This window comes from Lindgomyces ingoldianus (assembly GCF_010093535.1).
Source record: "Lindgomyces ingoldianus strain ATCC 200398 unplaced genomic scaffold BDR25scaffold_34, whole genome shotgun sequence".
Taxonomy (NCBI): Eukaryota; Fungi; Ascomycota; class Dothideomycetes; order Pleosporales; family Lindgomycetaceae; genus Lindgomyces; species Lindgomyces ingoldianus.
In genome coordinates, this window is record NW_022985195.1 from 380,669 (window position 1) to 399,560 (window position 18,892).

An 18,892-nucleotide genomic window follows, 5' to 3' on the forward strand; every position below is an offset into this window, starting at 1 on the left:
GGACGAAAGTGTGAGATGGCCGTCGAAGTCCCACAGAATTAAGTACAAGTCCTGAACACAGAATTGTGAATGTGATTTCTAGAACGCCCAGCGTATGGTCTTCGCTCTCATCATGAAAATTGTAGTTCTTTAGCTCTAATGCGAAATGGGGAGTGAATTCCTAACCATTGTTGATCAGGGGTTGCCATGGCCTGTAGCGATGGCGAGGAGCGAATGCAGCCTCAACACGCAGAATCGCCACTAGCACCAAAGTAGTATGTTAACCGAGCCTGACTAAGCTACCCACTGGACGTTCCAAAATCACTTCGACGTCCAAGGCTTAACAATTTCCCATCTCGCCGAGCCCTCCACCACAACACCGTCGCCATGGGTAGGGTTATCAGGAACCAGCGTAAAGGCCGCGGCTCCATATTCACAGCCAACACCCGCTTGAACAAGGCACCGGCCCAGTTCCGCACTCTCGACTATGTACGTCCACACCCCGTCCGCACAGCATCGCGAAATTGGGAATGCGGGGAATGGGGGGCTAATTGGTATAGGCTGAGCGCAATGGATATATTCGAGGCGTTGTGAAGGAGATTGTGCACGATTCTGGCCGTGGTGAGTAGCTAGATGGAGATGGATATGACTTTGGAGTTTGACTGACGGTATTGAACAGGCGCTCCTCTTGCGAGAGTCGTCTTCCGAAACGTACGATATCTTCCTCTCCAGGCTCTCAGTTACCTTGCTCACTTCTTCCGTAGCCATACCGATTCAAGCTCGATACCCAGACCTTCATTGCTAATGAGGGCATGTACACCGGCCAGGTCAGTTTAGACACCCCCAAAACCACCATCCCAAAATCAATCCCAAACTGATAAATCCAAGTTCATCTATGCTGGAAAGCACGCCGCTCTCACCATTGGCAACGTCCTCCCTCTCGCGTCTGTTCCTGAAGGTACCGTCCTCACCAACGTCGAAGACAAGTCCGGCGACCGTGGTGCGCTTGGCCGTACGTCCGGCAACTACGTGACTGTCATTGGCCACAACTTCGACGACGGAAAGACACGTGTCAAGCTCCCGTCAGGTGCTAAGAAGGTCCTTCCTAACACTGCGCGTGGAATGGTTGGTATTGTTGCAGGGGGTGGACGAACAGACAAGCCGCTCCTCAAGGCCTCAAGAGCCAAGCATAAAGTAGGTCACAAATCATCCCTACCCTCTCCATCATCTCCTCCATGTCGAGTCTGAATATCTGACTTTAATCGTCTAGTTCGCCGCCAAGCGCAACAGCTGGCCCAGGACCCGTGGTGTAGCCATGAACCCCGTCGACCATCCCCACGGAGGCGGTAACCACCAGCATATCGGTAAAGCATCCACCATCTCGCGAGAAGCAGCACAAGGTCAAAAGGCCGGTCTTATTGCAGCACGGAGGACGGGTCTGTTGCGCGGTACCCAGAAGACGAAGGAGTAGAAGTAGACAAGCATGCCGAACAGGTCATGGTGATATGTTACCAGATGCCGTCGGGCATTCTCATAACTTTTTATGTGGATGGCGGGGCGTTATGATACAACTTCTTCCTGCTTGGGAGCATGATGAGGCCCGTGGGAACGAAAAATCTCATTACATGCATTTAGTCCGTACAATGGAAGTGTGAATTCACTCAATGACAGAGACTTGCGAAGCTAGAGAGAATGTGACATATTCGTCTCGTCCAGCTACTTTCGCATTTGAAGAGTCTTTTTTGTTAACTGTAGGTTTCATGAGTCTACAACTTCTATCGCTCGCAGCAGACGGCCTGCTATTCTCAAGAAGTTGTCGCATAGTGGGCCCAACTACGCGCCAGCCATCTCAACATCACTATCCTCCTCATCTTCACTCACACTATTCTCATCCTCCCCCATCCTACCGCCCATATGCTGATCCCCTTCCTTCTTCCCTCTGAAATCCAAATCCAAAATCCGATAATGCTTACGGTCATCACCCAACACAACAACCACCCTCCTTCCCTTCCGGCCATTGACAATCAGTTTCAGTGGCATGAAGCGGCCTTCGAAAACATGTTTTGTGTAGTTTGTGATTGCGGAGGTGGAGAGGGGAAGGGTTGTGCGGGTTGTAGCTGGGGCTGGTGTGCCGGTTGGGAGCGTGTAAGAGTGGAAAGGAGCGGAGAGCGGTGTGTAGGGTATAGCTGCTGTGGTTGGAGGAGAGGGTTGAACTGAGGGGCTGAAGGAATGGGTGTATGGGATGGAGAGGAGTAGCGCGGAGGGTGAGGCTCCTTCTTCGTTTTCGTCTTTATCTTTTTTGGATTTCAAGGTGGGAATGCGGAGGAGAACGAGGACGTTTCTATCATCCGCGAATTTCGCGTCCAAGACTGTAGCTCCAGGGCCTGAGAAATCGAGGGTTGTGGTGGCGTAGGAATGAAGGTCTTTTGGGAGCGCGGTGATAGTGGGTGCGTGTGCTATGCGGTGGACATGCATTTGGGACTTTTGGGACGGAATGGAGGTAGCGATGTAAGTAGAAATGGAGTTGGGGTGTTCAGGCTGTGCTTCGAGTGTTAGCTTGGAAAGGCCGGAGGCAAGTCTGCAGGTATTAACACCCTTCCCCTGCTCCATTCTCTCGTCCATTGCCTTCAAATTCTCAGACACTGGCTCCAGCTAATGAGGAAAGAATAATGAGCAAGGGTCCAGGAAAACGAAAAGGAAAGCAAGTGCAAAGCGTACCTCAAATGCCATCCTTACATCCAATGCCACACTTCCATCTCCCTCCTCAACCACCACTCCACAATCCATAGTCGTACTCTTCTCCTGCCATCCGCTGATCTGCTGAAATAGCCTCGCACACTGCTCCCGTAGATGCCGAAACACGTGTTCTAAACAGAGCCCTTCTTCTTTATAGCTCGCTTCGTCTTTCAATAATTCTATCGCTTTTCTCGTATCTTCATAGCTGCTGGGTGGCTGGTTCTGTTGGTGTGGATGTAAATTTGCTTCGGGTCGTAGGTACGGCGAGAGATCTGATTTCCGGAGCCCGTGGCGAATATATTCAAGAACCATGGCGATGTCAACACCGGGATCCCGTCCCTCCATTTCCTCTCGACTCTGGCTCCCCGCTTCGGTGGCTTCGAAGTCAATTTCGTAACGCAACCACTTGCTAAACATCCCGAATTGCCGCTTTTCGTCCCCGGTGTAGAGGAGCGTGGTGTGTGCAAGTAGACGCAAGTTCTTGAGTAGGGTTTGCAGGGCATCGAAGGAAGTCAAAGGGGTAGAGAAGATCCAGTTAGAGTCATGGAATTGTGCGAGACCGCGAAGACGGGAGATGACAATGGAGCAGCGATCTAGCGCTGGAAGGAGATTTTCGTGGAGGAGGGTGAGAAGGACGGTTAGGGAGGACTGGACTGTGTGGTCCCAACGCTTGTGTCCCTTTTATCCGATGTCAGCACCGGAATAGTAGCCAAGGTGAGGGTGTTGGGAGAGAGAGCTTACGGCTTCCTGCAATTCATCCACAAGCCAGTCTCTAATAATCGGCGGACAATTCCCCGTACAAGCCAAATGGAATAAATTCTGGACCAAATCCCCCTGTCCCTTTTCCTCCAGGGTCTCGGAGACATTCATCATGAACTTGTTCGGCAGGTCTTGTGAGTGTTTCCAGAAGGTCTGGATGCGTTGGAGGCATTGCTGGATGTATAGTAATAGATTCTGCAACTGCGATGTCTTGGACGCAATTAGATGAAGATAGACACCAGCAGAGGGAATAAATCCCAGTGTTAGCGGAACGAAAGTTAGTTTTGTCTGCATAGGCGATGACGTCTTGACTTCCATCACCAGCCCATGGCTGCAGCTGTACGGATGACTTGCATGAAGGAGAGTCTTGCTTTGTTGGATGTTCCAGCGACTCGGTAGTCCTACGTTTACGCTTTCCAATGAATCATACAGGCTCGGGTGCACCGTTCCTCCATCCGTACACCTCACCATCACATCGACAGCGTTATGATCTTTCATGTGACTAGGATGGAAAATCGCATCCACCTGTGCCTGAGAATTAAAGGCCCCAGAATCCGCCTGTTGCTGTGGCCGCATAAACGGTATCGCCGGTGGTAATGGGATAGCTGGAAGTTTCGGGAGTAAGGTCTCCATGTCCATCATGGCGAGCTGGTCTGGTAAATCTGGAGCTATGTCTAGAGCCTGTAAATCGGGCTGTCGTTGGAGAAAGTCCTCAAGCGTAGTGTCGTCTTTAAACGTATCCCAATCATCTGTAGTCTCCATCTCCATCGCCTTTGTGAAATCAATCTTCATCACCTCTTCATCCCCTTCGATCTTCCGTTTCCGTGCTACCCCAATCCGGCTCTTCACACTCTCCACATCAATGAAATTCAATCCCCACCCAACACATCTGATCCTCCTCTCCCCCTCTCCCCCCTCTCCACCCACCGCCTTCAACCCAACATCTCCGTGCAAAACCTTCCCAGTCTCCGCACTAACCACATCTACTAAGCCATCACTCCAAGCCACCGCCACACTCTGCCCATCAAACTTCCAAGCTAACGCATCAACGCGAACTCTCTCATTCTTGCGCTTCAAGCCAAATGCCCGCTGTCCGTTGATGCGGTAGACATCTAGATTCTCTTCGTCTGTAACGACGGCAATGAGGTCCATGGAGGGGCAGTAGGAAATCAGGTGTGCATGAATGGGACGCAGGAGAATTTTTTCGGCTTGTTGGAGCAGACAAAGCCCTGGAGGGAGGTTCATTTTAGAGAATTGGCTGGTGGGCGAGATTGTTGTATGGTGGGGAGGTTGTTGGTTTGTGGGTTGGAGGCGCGACCATGTGAGATTGTGGCTAGCGCGACCGCGTTGTCATGTGAGGGATCTTGAGGAGGTAATTTACTACCCAGCCTCTCCCTAGCCGTCTGATCTCTAAGTCTTAAGGGTGTGAAAGTAATCCTTCAACCGAGTATTCTGCCAAGCAATATCCACACACTTTCCCGACCACACACCCTCCTATGCTCTCGGTATCCCCATGGCTGCATAGCCTGATACATAGGTATGCCCCTAAAGCATGCTTTCCTGTCCCTCACAACCAACGATCCTCAAATCTAAAAGTTATACCACCGTGAAAAATACCCGGTCAATTCTCAACTACAGTTTACAAACAGCCACACCTGCATTCATCTCTCACACACCCACCCTCTCAGGCCTGGGTATACCCTTCCATATCCACGGTGTGCAAAAAAAAAACCCCTCAGCTACAAAGCGCCGCGAGTCTCCATAGACCCAGTTTGTCCATTCCGCCTGTCCGTCATGCTTGGATGCATTTCAGTAAAGAAGCGCCACAAAACGCCATAATATCAATGAACATTCCAGCCCTCATCCCATCCATGCCAACTAATGCAAGCAAAAAGTACCATCACAGCAATGGCTCCCATTCCAAAGAATGGAACCGTAGGACCGGAACCACCCGAAAGAAAAGGATCTAATATACCCGTCGCCGCGCAGCCAGCCGTGCGGTTTCTGCTCCGTCTTTATGTGATGTTTATGAAATTGAAATAGTATAGTAGGCTCCGGGGGTAGTATATACAGAACAGGCGCATGCGCTCCTTGAGCCGGGTGGAGCGTTGATGGATATTCGTTGTAGCATTAACAAACAGAAAGGAGGTCGTGTACGGTGTCGGGTCGGATTTGAATGTCGTCGAAGTTTATCGTTCTGCGCCCTTCATGCTCGTCCGCACCGATTCTTTCTTGATCCGAACACTTCCCGGACTAGCATGTCCGTTTTGCGCTCTGACTCCCTCGTCGAAACTTGTGCGCTTGCCTCCCGCGTCTCCCTCGTCGGAGTCTTCAACTAGATCACCGAGTTCGAACTGGTTCTCGACATCGTAGTCTTGCATCAATGCTCCCCGATCTCCCAGGCTCTGCCTTGCGCTTCCGTTCCCGCTCAGAAATGGACTCCGTAGATCTGTACTTCTCCTTGCTTGCATACTTCTTCGTGTTGGGAATCCACTTATACCGTCTGTGGGCGGGGCGTCTGAGAATCCATTTCCTAGTGTATTGCGGCCATCGGGATCCTCGCGCGAAAGATTGAGCAGATAGACACCGGAGAAGATGACCAGGAAGCCGCAGAGAAGAGAAATGGTGTTGACGGCGGAGGTGGTATTGAAGCCGCGGAAGAGAAGGAAGGAGGCGATGAGGGTACAGGTTGTGAATGTCACGTAGTAGAGGGGGTTAACACTATGTGCGCATTAGCATTTGACCTTGCCATGGTCCATTAAATTCGATCTCGAACGTACATGTTTGTGGAAAACTGGCTCAGAGCCTTGTTGAAATAGTTCATCTGTGTGAGAATGCATCCCACAATCATGATGACAAATACGTATGTCGAGGGATGTGTGAATTGGTTGTTTCCCCCAATCGTCATCTTCAATGCTATTCCAAAGGCTTTTATGGCCATAATGGAGACGGAGCCGGTCGTGGAGCAGATGGAGAGGTAGATGAGCGGGTTCTTACGGCCGTGCTTTGGGGCGACTTTGTAGATCATGAGGACGGAGAATATGGCGACGAAGGCGCAGTAGAAGAGGAAGCCTGGGTAATGGAAGCGGTCAGCTACAGTTCGAGAATCCTCCTGAACACAGGAAAAGCAATGTTTTGCGACATACCGGGCTCCAACGCAAGATGCAGAATCTCATCAACGGACGAAACCTCCTTGTCCGGCGGCGCATGCAGGACTATGATGACGGATCCAATCAGACATATAGCACAGCCAATCTTCCCTAGCAATCCTAGATGTTCTTGTAGCACATATGAACCTAATACTGCCCTATGTTTTGGTTAGATCTCTCCGGAGGACGTCGAGAACAGGCGAAACTCACCCAATCAGAACAGAGAGCGCTCCCAGCGGCGTGACCAGAATCGCGGGGGCAAAGGCGTATGCAGCGAAGTTGAATATTTCTCCGATGACCACTGCTCCTTGTCAGCCATATGCCACTCGGAAGCTGGAAGAGATCCCTACTGGTGACCATGCCAGCCCACCATGTGGCATTCCGCATATATGAGAAGTTATCTCCATCAAAGCCATGCTTTTCTGCGGAGGCGTTGAGTCCCTGTGTAGCGCCGAGTCAGCAACGTAGTCGTCAAAGACTCAACTCGATGCGCGGACGGAGATGTGGGCGAGGTAATTGGGTGCCGACGGACCTTCTTAGTGATGACGAAGCTTGTTCCTGGGGAGGGCCGACAGTCAGTGTCCTGCAAAGCGACTTGGCCATGGAAGAGGACATACCGATGGCTAACGATGACGATACGGCCAGCATCAGGCCAACATATCTGTCCACTTGTGAGCCTCTCTCTCTCTCGCGCGCGCTGGCGCAGAAGGCGCGTAACCAACGACATACTTGTCTTCTACCATATTGTCTCCAGAAAAGCCCTCCTAGGGTAGTCCAACTCTTCTCCACCGAGTCGTGCAGTGTGTCCGTGGGTGGGGTGTGTCGAGTGTTGAGGTGTAGTCGGCGTCGGAGAAGGTCGATAAGACGTGGAACGTGAAGCCGAGGGGCGCAGCGTATCGAAGCCGGTGCACCCCAGCAATTTCAGGTACGCACGGCAAGCTAGAGTGAGCAACAGAATCGGTTCGCGTTTCACCAAACGCCTGGCTATGGCGTGTTCAAGACTCCAAACTGTTTGGACAGGGCTGAAGGAGCGGTGGGGAGGCCGAGAGAGTGCGGCCGGAAAGCGAGTGGCTGGCGGATAAAGCGTAAAGGCAGTATTCTGCGACAGCGTGCTCCAAGGAGGTCCGCAGGTATATCAAAGCGAAAGGACCGTTATTCAATATTCATCATTCAGCTCGATGTGGCTATGTGTTGCGACAAATTCTTGACGTTACATGGCAGATGAGAGCGCGGCGGCGGCGCGCAGGGGGCTCAGGCTCGTGGGTCGCCAGCTGGCCCTCAGGCTATTTTTACGGTGGATCCCGCTAGCGATCTGAAGGCTGCCCTGATGGAAATCCCGCCCGCTGTCTCGCCGCCAGGAACATGTCGTCCTCTGCCTCTCCTGCAGTGCACATGTGGCTGGGGCAGGGGCAGGGGTCAGGTGCGCTGATCATCTTTTGAGACGCCAAGCCCCACCTTTCACACACCCATCTGCAACTTCAGCCCATTCTTTGACACCTTGGCATCTTGGGGGATAAGCGTGAATTATTATCCCATATAAAATTTGGACAGGTGTGAATCCTACTCTATCGCCATAGACATCGGGGAAGGACGAAAGTATAGTGTTCGTCGCCGGTAGGTCCCATCCAGCTGTATGCAACCAATGAATCGTCCACGCGTCCGATCCACCCACCCATGATTGTTGATGACTGAAAACCGATAGTTCGCCAACGCCTCACCGACCCTTAGTCCCATTCCATGCCGAGTTCCACTTACTGGGTATCGCAAATTGCGTCACAAAAACGCCTGTCCGTCTGGGCGCAGTCCCTACACATAAAAGGAAAAAAGAAAAAAAAAAGAAAACCAAAAAAATATAACAAGTACAAGAATCAGAGGGGCGCGGGCTACATAGGCACGGTCACACAATAGAGGTACTTACCGTGACTTAGAAATCGGGCCCTTCTCCCATAAGTCGACTTGTCGTCCTTCGAAGACGAAGGGGGTGGGGTCCAGGGCTTTTGCTGGAATCGCGTTAGGTATTGAAACAGCTGTGGGTTAGTTGGGGAAATAAAATTCGGGATCGGGGAGGTAGGTTACTCGGCCGTCTTAACACGCTTCGGGGACGAGTCTTCATCGTCCACATGTTCCTCCTCCTCTTCAAACTCGACAAAAGTCCTCTTGGATCCTTGTTGGTCCTGCGTGTGGCCATCATCGTCTATCTGATCTCCAGGGTCATTTGAAATCGACTCTTCCCCGTATTCTTCGTCAGACTCTTCATTGTACTCCTGGTGCTGGACTGGCTGATCCGATGGCTCAGGTTTCTCCTGCGATGCTAGGAAGCCGAGATTGGTGTCCGCGCATTCCTCAAGCCAAGCCAGCCGTGATGTTACAGGATTCTCGCACTTCCTCAAGATCATCTCGAGCGGTGGTGCGTCTTGTACCCCGTCTGCGGCTTTGAGTTCCTTATAGATGCTGAGTATCTTGGTAAGGGAAATAGAATTGCACGAGATAAAATCCTATAATAAGTTAACATCTCCACGTCTTAGCCTGTTGAATGGGGGGAAACCTACTTCTGAGAATTCGAGCTTCAGACCTGGGAGATCTAACCTAAGCTCTGTATCCTCGCCAATGCTATCACCAAGACACTGTCGACAAGCCTGGAAAAGGTCGAGAATGGTACCGTACGCGACCGATTCGTCTGAAAGTAAATATGTGTGATTTGTCTCGCTGGTCTGGAGCGGGAACAACATCATCTCATGGCCATCGTAGCGCACAGAAACGGGATGGAGGGGGTCAGAAACGAAATCATCATCAGGAGCCGTAGTATCAACGTTATTTCGATGATCCGATTCCCCACGCTCGGCAGAGACTTCTTGGTTGGCATTAGACATGGCAGACTCGTCCTCCGTCTCTTTCCATCCAGCATCCGCTGTAGAACATTGTTCAAGCTTGGCAGAATTGTCGAGTCCAGCCTCAACAGTCTCACCGGACTTCACACCTCCAGTATCAAACCCTTGTTGCTCAGTCTCACTGAATTCATGCTCAGCAAGCTCGTTGGGCTCATCTTTATCAGTCTCATCGAAGTCATGCCCGATCGTTTCACCGAATTGCTCACCCACAGAATCCTCGTGGGTTTCATCTGCAGGGTCATGCAAACCTCGCTCCTCGGTTTGCACGTAGGCATGTTCGACAGCTTCGTCAAGCGTCGTGGTCTCATCATATGTAGATTCAGCAAACTCATTTATATCTTGCTCACCAGCCTGCTCATCCGCGTGTTCGGCAGAGTCGCTAAGCTCAATCGTCTCACCATATGTATGATCGCTGTACCCAACTAGGTATTGCTCGGTACTCTCCTTCGGAGCGTTTGCAATATTACCCTCAGGTGCTTGATTCCCAGATTCAGGGAGGTCCAGTTCGCCAATTTCTTCGTGGTCATACTGTGGAGACTCATTCAGGGATTGTTCTACAGTCTCGTCATACGATTGACCCGCAAACTCGTCAAAGTCTTGCTCAAGAGCATCTTCGGAGGTTTGCCCGACGGTCTCTTGGTGGTTCTCCTTGGCCCTTCCTTCATTGGTCTGCTGGGGAGCATCTTCATCGGTCTGTACAGCAGCATCTGTTGACCGAGGGGAGTACTCATTGGTATGGACGCTGGCATCTTCGTAGGGTTCCTGGGCAGCATCTATGTAGGTCTCTTCAGCAGCATCTCCATATATTTGTTCGGCGGCAAACTCGTCAAATTCTTGGCCGGTGTATCCATCGTACGCTTCGTCATCCAAGGTGGTGAAGTCTTGCCCTATGGTATTATCATAGGTGTGCTCGGCAGACTCATCGGGGTCTTGTTCCGTAGATTCGGCGGCTCCATGATCAGCGGTCTCGTCCTCGGGATAGTCGCCGGTTTCCTCGTGCTGCTCTGCGGTTTCTACAAAATCAAAGCCAGCATCGTTGTCAGCCGCAGGTGCCGGATCAACTCTGCCTTCCGGTGCCTCATCGTCGGAGTAGTCAATGAAATCCTGGTCCCAATCGAAAGGTTTCTCCTCATTACCGAGGGTATTTGTTGGGTTCTCGTGCTGCACATCTGACTTCGCGTTGGAGGAAGCGGTAGCCTGCGGAGCCTGCGCAACAGCTGGTGCCTCAACATCTACTATGAGCTCTTGCTCAGGAACGTTTGCTATTTCTTGATCCACCTCAGCAATCTGCTGATGTTGATTTGTGTCGCCGTCTTCAATCTCTTCATCAGAATAATTAATCTCGTCTACTAAATCAGCCATAAAGGCATCGGGTTCTCCAACTTGCGATCCACGGGCGGTCTCGGAGCGTGCATCTTGCAGTTCAACGTCTTGCTCATCATCGACACCATTGCCAGCCGTGGAGTCACCAAGCAGAGTCATGTCCTCGTCCATGTACAGATTCCCGGCTTCGGAACCGAGATCCATACTGTCGGGTTCGACAATGAAGTCGATGTCCTGGAAGGCTTGCATAGTTGAAGCCATGGTTGGTCAGGGTGTCCTATAGTTAGTATTCGGTCGGGTTGTGGAAGTATCACGGGAAGGAAAAGTCGTGAAGCGACGGCTGCTGGCGGATGTGACTTGCGCGTCACTGATAGTCGAAGGCGAGGGGCGAGAGCACAGACGAAAATCCTAGGTTGTTGGGGCTAGCCGGTAGCGATGTAGGGTTCCTCAACGGCGATATCTACTATTCAAGGCGCATGATGGCGCGTTGAGGAGGGTGAGTAGGGTGTCTGTGTTGGAGTTGGGAGGGAAAGGTGAAGCCGAGGCGAGTGGACAAGGAGCGCTAGCGCCGAATGTGGAACGCTTGGTGAGTTTCAGAGAGGCTGGCTGGTGGAAGGGCTGCAGATGGCAAGGCTGCAGGACTTGGGAGCGCGTTGCAGCGACGAAAAACCGTTTGCAGAAAGCGTGCGTAAGTGCAGTGAATAGAGAGTAACGAGGAGAGGCTTGTGGTGAGTCGCAGATATCGTTTTCCGGTAAAAGGAGAGGGGGTCGTCGAAACAGAAGAGTGAACGTTTGAGACAGCAAGGACGCGAAAAGGGATGCGATTCCTTGCGGGGACGGCCCGGATAAAAATTCAACCGAAGCTCCGATATTCACACCTGGCACAACGCCGAGCGTCAAGTATGCAGGCGGACAAGCTGCGGGCGCTGCAGAGTTTCTCTCACTCACCAAAAGCTTAGCATCCGAGCTTTTATCATTTTCAGTCTTTGCTCCCCCTGTCGATACCTATTGCTCCCCTCCGGTCGAACGTGTCTTCAATTGGCGTGCTTGCCAAATTACTTGTCTACACTTACCTCCTCTAAACGAAGCTCCCGTCTCCCCCGTCTTTTCGCTCAGCAGCAGAGCGTGTGTGTGTCTCTCACTCCTAGAGCAAGCCGTGTAGAGCATCCCTACGTTTGACATCATGGTACACCATTCCGCCCCTCACTTCCCCACACCCCTCCTCCCCCCCCAATCCCCTCGTTCCCCACTAACTCTCCCAGGTCGTCCTCGCAGCTTCAATATGCACCCGTGGCGGGAAAGCTGTCCTCTCACGCCAATTCCGCGAAATGCAGCGCTCACGGATCGAAGCGCTCCTGGCCTCTTTCCCCAAACTCGCTGACTCGCAAACCCAGCACACCACGTGCGAGCAGGACAATGTGCGCTACGTCTACCAGCCCCTCGACGAACTCTACATGGTTCTCATCACCAACCTGCAATCCAACATCCTGCAGGACATCAACTCGCTGCACCTTTTCGCCCAGGTGGTCAGCAGTGTCTGCAAGAGTCTGGACGAGCGCGAGATCCTTAAGAATGCGTTTGAGCTGCTGAGTGCGTTTGATGAGATTGTAACGTTGGGCTATCGGGAGAATTTGACGCTGAGTCAGATCAAGACGTTCCTTGATATGGAGAGTCACGAGGAGCGTATCCAGGAGATCATCGCCAGGAACAAGGAACTCGAAGCCTCCGAGGAACGCAAACGCCGTGCCAAGCAGCTCGAAATGCAGCGGAAAGAGATGTCGAGGTCATCGCGCGCAGCTGGAGGAGGCATGGGCATGGGCGGTGGCTCGTCTCGCACGCCGACCTACCCAACATTCACCCCCAGCGTGCCCACCACGGTCCCGGACACGTACGACAGCTACGAAGCCGAAAAGAAGAAGGCCAGCAAACCCCTCGCTCTGGGCAAGAAGGGAATGCAGCTGGGCAAGAAGTCCAAATCGACCAACATCTTCGAGCAAGTCGCAGGAGACCTCCCACCAGAATCCGAGCCCTTAGTCTCCTCTCCCAAGGCCCCTACCAGCACAACCACCGCACCAGCCCCCTCCAGCGCCCGCCCCTCGACATCCCTCGACCGCGAAGCTGTCCACATTACCATCTCGGAACTCATCTCCGCGCGGCTAGACCGCGAAGGCCTCCTCAAGACTTTTGAAGTAAAGGGCGAAATGCAGCTTAAAATCAGCGATCCTGCCTTCACCCAAGTCCAACTCGATCTCCGCGCCGGCGCCACGCGTGGCGCTCAACTAATGACGCATCCGAAAGTCGACAAAGCCGTGTTCAAAACCGCTAAGAAGATTCAACTCGCCGACACTACCAAAGGCTTTCCTGCAAACATGGGCATCGGCGTCATGAAATGGAAACTCGCACCCAAGCCTGAAGATATCTCTGACCCACCCATCACATTCCGCGTCTGGGTTGAGGAAAGCGGGAAAATGTTCAATATTACCGTTGAGTATGAACTCACAGGCAGCGACGCACTGAAGGATGTATCCGTGACAATCCCATACTCGACAGATGAGCCGAACGTCTCTTCCTTCGACGCCGTGTACGAAGTCAGCGGCGATAGCTTGGAGTGGAATATCGGGGTTGTGGACGACGAGAATGCATCTGGCAGTTTTGAATTCGAGGCCCAGGCCGATAGCGAGGCAGAGTTCTTTCCCATGCGCGTAAGGTTTAGTAAGACGACGCCGTTTGTCGATGTTGATGTGAGTTCCTCCTACCCCTCCTCCAGCACCTGTTCCACAAACAGAAAACGCTACTGGGAGATGATTTGATGGCAACGGGTGAGTGGTCCTCATGCTAATATGTGTATATAGGTCTCATCCGTCACTCTCCTCTCCATGAACCAAGACATCAATTTTTCAAAGGACATCAAATCTGTCGCCGATATCTACGAGGTCGCATAAACCCCACCGCAGTACCTTGCAAGACGAGAACTAGGAGACTCAATTGAGGAACGGGTTTGAGATAGACAGACAAAGAGTAATACCATGAAAATGAATGCAAAACGAATAGACCCGATATGTTCAATCACACTCTGATAGCTTGTACACATTCATAGTATTACTAACGCGATCTCTGTTCTATAATAACACACATTCATGAATCCGTGATGATCATGCCAATGCCCCACCAAATCCAGTCATGTAATCATAGAAACCATCTGGCATGCCTCCAGACCTCCCTGAGAACATGCCACGCCATGCCCTACCACCTCGAACGAGGCGCATCCGACGAACCAAGGCCATAATATGAGAGCCAGCTTATACAAACGGACACTATCGTACAAGCTGCTAAAATAAAAGGAAATGCAGTTGGGGTTTTTTAAATATTCGTCAAAATGCCCGGCCATCAAGAAGAGATCTGTCCGTCAGAAACCGCACACAATCTCCCTGTCTTGACCAACAACACAACACCACATGCTGCGAGCACCTTCCCTTTAGCTCTCCTCCTTAACCCCACCATCAATCTCCTAGCCCTCACCAGCCGCCCTGTCAGCACCCTCAACCCTATCGCTTCTTCTCACAACCCCTGAAAACCTCCCTGTCCCACCCGGCAACAATCCATCAAACTCCGGACCCTTCTTTGCATCCTCATCCTTCCACCCAGTCTCAAGATACCAGCCCGCCATCAATGCGCCCAACTCGTTTGCATCAACCTCCTGGACGATCTCGGCCAGCAGCGGGAACTTCGAGCCCAACATGACTGAGCTCAGGGTATTATATCGCTTCGTAAAAACTGGATTCTTTGGGATCGGATTCGACGGCTCAATAGCAACTTGGTCGAATTGGAGATAGGGGAGTTTTGCGTAGCCACAGGACAAGAAGGAGATGGATTGGAGGGAGGTAGTGCGGTCGGAGTCAGCGAGGGAGTGCGTGTTGGAGAAGTCGGAGAGGTTGAGGCCTGGTGAGATGATGTCGAGGAGGTAGAGCCAGGAGCCTTCTCTAGGCTGGGCTTTGAGGACTGTTTGAGGACTTTGCGCTAGTTGTGGTAGAGGTGGCGGGGCGTGGGCGGCCGCTACGGCTGGTGCGGCTGCTTGGTTGATGGCCCAGATGTTGCCGCCAACGCCTACGTTGTTTAGGTTGTTTTGACCCTGTTGTTGGACCCAGTTGTTTCCTTGTTGCATCCATGCGGGAACGCCTCCAGCGGCATTGTTTTGCTGCACTGGATTTTGCACCGGTAGATTCACCTGGGGCTGACCCTGCACGTGCATTTGCACCTGGAGCTGAAGTTGTTGCTGCAGCTGAGTCTGGAGAGCTGTGATGGTGGCTTGTTGGTTGTGGTTATTGGCAAGCGCTTGGACCTGCAGATGGTGTATCTGGAGCTGTGTAGTTTGGATGTGGAGTTGCAACAATTGCTGAGGCGTAGGGGGGTTTTGTTGTGCCTGCTGGACCGCGTTGGCATTGTTGGCATTGTTCAAGAACCCTCCGAGCATCCCTGCTTGCAGGCCGGCCCCGATGAATGGGCCAACGTTATTGTGGTTGGCATTCCCCGGATTTCGGAGCATAGCAGTGAGAGATACAGAATCCAAGACCAGGCTCTTCAAGCTAAGTTTGTCATGCTGCTGGACAAGCTGTCGCAACACCGGTGGTGTAATCCAGCAATTCTTGAGTGTGAGCTCCTCCACATAAGGAAACTGAAGTATGCGTTGGGAGATGATAGCAGCGTCTTGCTCTGTGGCTACGTCGGCCTGCAATAGAGGCGCAGGTAGCAAATTCCGGTTCCTCGCATGGACACCTTCGGCGTGCTCACCTCCACCAACCCATCCGAAAGTGAGCTTCTCAATATTGCATCTCTTGACACGGTCCTTTCCGACAACATCGCGCCTGCCGTTAATGTTCCGAAGTAGTTCGTAGAAGGCATTAATGTTGCTAGATGGGCTAACCGTAGGTGTCTCCACAAAGCCGGCCTCGTCTTTGGCGACAGTACGCCATCCAGGAATGACTAGGAGAATGACTTTCTTAAGGCTGGGCAAGGCATTCCAAAAATCTTGCCGATTGATCGTTGGGAGGTATCGATCCGAGAGCTGAGATATGTTGAGCGTGTGAACATGTTGGAAGGTACCTAGTGTAAAGTTGTCGATGATGGAGAGCATATAAGACGACAAGAATGCTCGCTGGGCCCACTCGGTCTCCAGTAGCCATTCCTTCTGGGCCTTGGTCAAGTTTTTGGGGATAATCGGGCTCTGTAGCTGACCGAAATCGGTGGGAGTGGTAGTAGATGAGAACAAAATACCCAATCCAGGCGACGACGGCATCATAACCAATCGGTCGAGCGTATCAGGGTCATCAAAAGAGGACGGTACCTGAGCATCGGCAGCGTCGTGCTGGATCGCTTCGTTGATGATGCGCGGGTCTAGGTAGGGCATTTCAGGCTGACCCCGATGCTGCATGTTGGGGTCCAGCAGTTCTGCCATAGCTCGATTGCCCTCAATCTTGTAGAGCGTTGCTAGTCTCACATCGCTTTCTGCAGCGCGGTGACTAGACTCAACGTGATCCCACAACTCTAGTTGCGCCTGTGCTCGACGGTCAGGTATCTTCTTTGACCTACCGAAGACCTCTGGCTGACGTTGCAGGATTCTAGCGCGAATGGATCGGTCGGGGCCGGTAAGCCAACCTAAGCCGCTATCAACGGAAAGGGCCAGCTCCCGGACTTTCTTCAGCTCAGTGAAAGCCTCCTTCATCCGAGGCGTCTCGTCTGCAGCAGACTCCAGGCCCGCAACGTCCTCGAATCGAGTATACTGTTCGTATGGCCACTCGTAATTGCCCCAGAAAGAGGTTAGATTCTCCGTCAAGGTTTTCTCCGGTGGTCGAGCAAGCGAGTCTTCGTTGACGTCGAAGCTCATACCAAACTGATGAATGCGCTCGCCGAAACCTCTAAATACGTCAAGTCCGTGGCCGTCGTAGACATCGCCGTCATGGGCATTGTTCCAAACCAACTTGTCAACTTTGACGTTCTTCTTCCCCTTGGGGCCTGGCTTCTGGTCTTTGTCAAGCATGCCATATATCTCGGTATTAAATGGCACAACCACGGTGTTGAAGAGAACTTGGGAAATGTGCATGTCAAACTCGCGGCACACTAGTCGCATTGATTTTATATCATCGCGGTTCAGGTAGCTAGCGACCTCTTCGTAGAGCTCCGTGGGAATTTTGCCGGCTGGCCATACAGTTGTCGGGAGGGGTCTCTCGTCCACAGGTGCTTCTAGATTTGGCGACTTAACCTTGAGCTTGAGGATTTTGGCGGGACGAACGGCATCGCGGAAGGTGTATCGCTTGGTCTTGGTCTCGGTTTGCACAGCGCGACCCTCTCGGTCAAGTAGGAAGTAGCGTGCTGGGAGTTGAGCTGGATTACGAACACTTGGCCAAACATCGTTGGCTCCAGGGTCCGGGGTCTCACGATGATAGCATAGAACCGACACGGCTCCTTTCTTGGCAAGCGTCCTCATTATGTCTTTACTGTCGTTCGTTTCAAACTTATCCCTGGACCGCTTCATAACCCCGCCTCGAGTCTTGAATCGAGAGGGGATGTACAGGTCGTCAATAGAGAGCTGTGAGGACTGCGGCGTGAGGCGCGAGGAGAGACGGGACAGTTGTTCATCGAGGTCGGCGCACTCGTCCTCTTCCTCTGGTGTGCTGTTTGTTCCTGCAGGCCACGCGGGCCGTGGGAACATGGACGGCTGGTTCCAATGTAGACTGGACGAGCCCGCGTTCAGATCGTCGTGGGCGTAGAGCGCGTGGTCTTCTTCTTCCAGTAATCCAGGGCTCGAGTCGGTCTCATGGAGCGTACCGGAAAGAAGCAGCGAGTTTGGTCCGGCGCGGAGGTTGCGGATGGCGTCCGTGGTGCTCCCACGGCGGCGGCGGGCTTCGGCTCGTAGAGGGGAGGGACTGCTTCCGAGCCCAGAACTGCTTCCACCGCGGCGACGACTGCGCGTGTTGTAGACACGCCGTGACCCCCGACCACGAGGAGAGGCTACGGCAAGGTGCGAAGTGTCGGGCAAGACAGGGAGCGGGTCTCTGCTGGGCACGCTGCGAATTGGGCTGAGCTCGCGACGACGAGGGCTGAGGTTGCGACCGGGGGGCCGTTGCTGTCCCTGAACGTGCGGATCCATTAGCAAAGGACCCCGTAATGGAGGCTTCTATCTATGAAAGTTTGTGGTGTGTTGGATGGGGGTGTGTCATGTATGGTGTCTGGTCTGGGCCGACAGTGCGCGGTCAGAGACTTCTCTCACGGCGAAGGCGACAGGTTTGTAGTGGGAGCACAAGCGCGGTTCCGTGGGGACTGACGTACCGCTTCGCCAGAAGTCGCTGTGACCCATTCACCGTCACTGGAATCCGTCTCTTCGCCGGCTCTTTCTCGGTAGTTGCGCAATCGTCGACGGTGGGGCGGTGAGAGAAATGGAGATATGTGGAGGACGTCGTCGCTTTCCATAGTCATCCGGGTGGGCTTCTCTTCTGTTTAGAGCTGCTCGGCTGGCCGCGGGTGGGTTTGGACGCAGGAGGAGCAGTTGCAGCTGTTCCGGAAAGCTTCGTTCGCGGGGTTGAGCCGCACCACTCAAGCTTCCGGGACGCACTCGGCAGCACACGCAACTGGCTATATCCGTTGCATGTATTACCAGGGCGTGGGCCAGGCGAATTGAGCCCGATAAGAGGAGTAGCTGGCTGTGGTGACGGTGAAGCCAGTTTGATTGTTTCTCTCAACCTTCAAGGTCTTGCCCCGAGCAAGCCCAAGCCCCTCGTCCATGGATGTCATCCACCGGATCAGCCACTGCCCAGCCATCTGGATCGCCTTCTGATCTGCATGCTACGCCACACCTTGCATCTCCACGCAAGCAACCCTTTCCTCAAACTTCATCAACCCAACCCGTTATGATTGGGCTGCATTTGCTCTGGCAAGGATGCCTTTGGTTGGAGACGCCTTTCGTTCCACGGCAGCATGCACGAGTCATGACGCAGGAGACACGATTGGCCATGCTCAACATCACGAAGACCACAAGCCCAACGAGTTCTCTCCAGTAAGGATATG

At 52.8% G+C, this 18,892-nt stretch overlaps 6 protein-coding genes across 6 annotated transcripts; 2 read left to right on the top strand and 4 right to left on the bottom strand.

Moving 5' to 3' along the window:
* Nucleotides 1–331: 331 nt before the first annotated feature.
* BDR25DRAFT_345555 (60S ribosomal protein-like protein L2/L8) lies at nucleotides 332–1,650 on the top strand. Its single transcript, XM_033694063.1, has 6 exons — nucleotides 332–468; nucleotides 540–600; nucleotides 659–690; nucleotides 744–806; nucleotides 868–1,173; nucleotides 1,250–1,650. Exons 1-6 carry the CDS (start codon nucleotides 367–369, stop codon nucleotides 1,448–1,450), a joined length of 765 nt encoding a protein of 254 aa, XP_033543166.1. The 5' UTR covers nucleotides 332–366; the 3' UTR covers nucleotides 1,451–1,650.
* Nucleotides 1,651–1,812: 162 nt separating this feature from the next.
* BDR25DRAFT_293734 (uncharacterized protein) lies at nucleotides 1,813–4,751 on the bottom strand (the record flags this gene model as incomplete). Its single annotated transcript, XM_033688743.1, has 3 exons — nucleotides 3,457–4,751; nucleotides 2,698–3,393; nucleotides 1,813–2,517 (listed from the first exon to the last, which is right to left on the bottom strand). Exons 1-3 carry the CDS (start codon nucleotides 4,717–4,719, stop codon nucleotides 1,813–1,815), a joined length of 2,664 nt encoding a protein of 887 aa, XP_033543167.1. The 5' UTR covers nucleotides 4,720–4,751.
* Nucleotides 4,752–5,451: 700 nt separating this feature from the next.
* BDR25DRAFT_77473 (DUF803-domain-containing protein) lies at nucleotides 5,452–7,774 on the bottom strand. The gene is made up of 8 exons (XM_033699024.1): nucleotides 7,353–7,774; nucleotides 7,241–7,284; nucleotides 7,156–7,181; nucleotides 6,974–7,064; nucleotides 6,834–6,924; nucleotides 6,621–6,781; nucleotides 6,255–6,546; nucleotides 5,452–6,195 (listed from the first exon to the last, which is right to left on the bottom strand). Exons 1-8 carry the CDS (start codon nucleotides 7,364–7,366, stop codon nucleotides 5,664–5,666), a joined length of 1,251 nt encoding a protein of 416 aa, XP_033543168.1. The 5' UTR covers nucleotides 7,367–7,774; the 3' UTR covers nucleotides 5,452–5,663.
* Nucleotides 7,775–8,526: 752 nt separating this feature from the next.
* BDR25DRAFT_77486 (uncharacterized protein) lies at nucleotides 8,527–11,261 on the bottom strand. Its single transcript, XM_033699025.1, has 2 exons — nucleotides 9,173–11,261; nucleotides 8,527–9,118 (listed from the first exon to the last, which is right to left on the bottom strand). The coding sequence occupies exons 1-2, from the start codon at nucleotides 11,093–11,095 to the stop codon at nucleotides 8,696–8,698; spliced, it is 2,346 nt and encodes a 781-aa protein (XP_033543169.1). The 5' UTR covers nucleotides 11,096–11,261; the 3' UTR covers nucleotides 8,527–8,695.
* Nucleotides 11,262–11,731: 470 nt separating this feature from the next.
* BDR25DRAFT_268777 (uncharacterized protein) lies at nucleotides 11,732–13,946 on the top strand. The gene is made up of 3 exons (XM_033687131.1): nucleotides 11,732–12,020; nucleotides 12,097–13,575; nucleotides 13,687–13,946. The coding sequence occupies exons 1-3, from the start codon at nucleotides 12,018–12,020 to the stop codon at nucleotides 13,774–13,776; spliced, it is 1,572 nt and encodes a 523-aa protein (XP_033543170.1). The 5' UTR covers nucleotides 11,732–12,017; the 3' UTR covers nucleotides 13,777–13,946.
* Nucleotides 13,941–18,349, bottom strand: BDR25DRAFT_306154 (uncharacterized protein). Its single transcript, XM_033690566.1, has 2 exons — nucleotides 18,158–18,349; nucleotides 13,941–17,960 (listed from the first exon to the last, which is right to left on the bottom strand). Exons 1-2 carry the CDS (start codon nucleotides 18,302–18,304, stop codon nucleotides 14,343–14,345), a joined length of 3,765 nt encoding a protein of 1,254 aa, XP_033543171.1. The 5' UTR covers nucleotides 18,305–18,349; the 3' UTR covers nucleotides 13,941–14,342.
* Nucleotides 18,350–18,892: the final 543 nt, after the last annotated feature.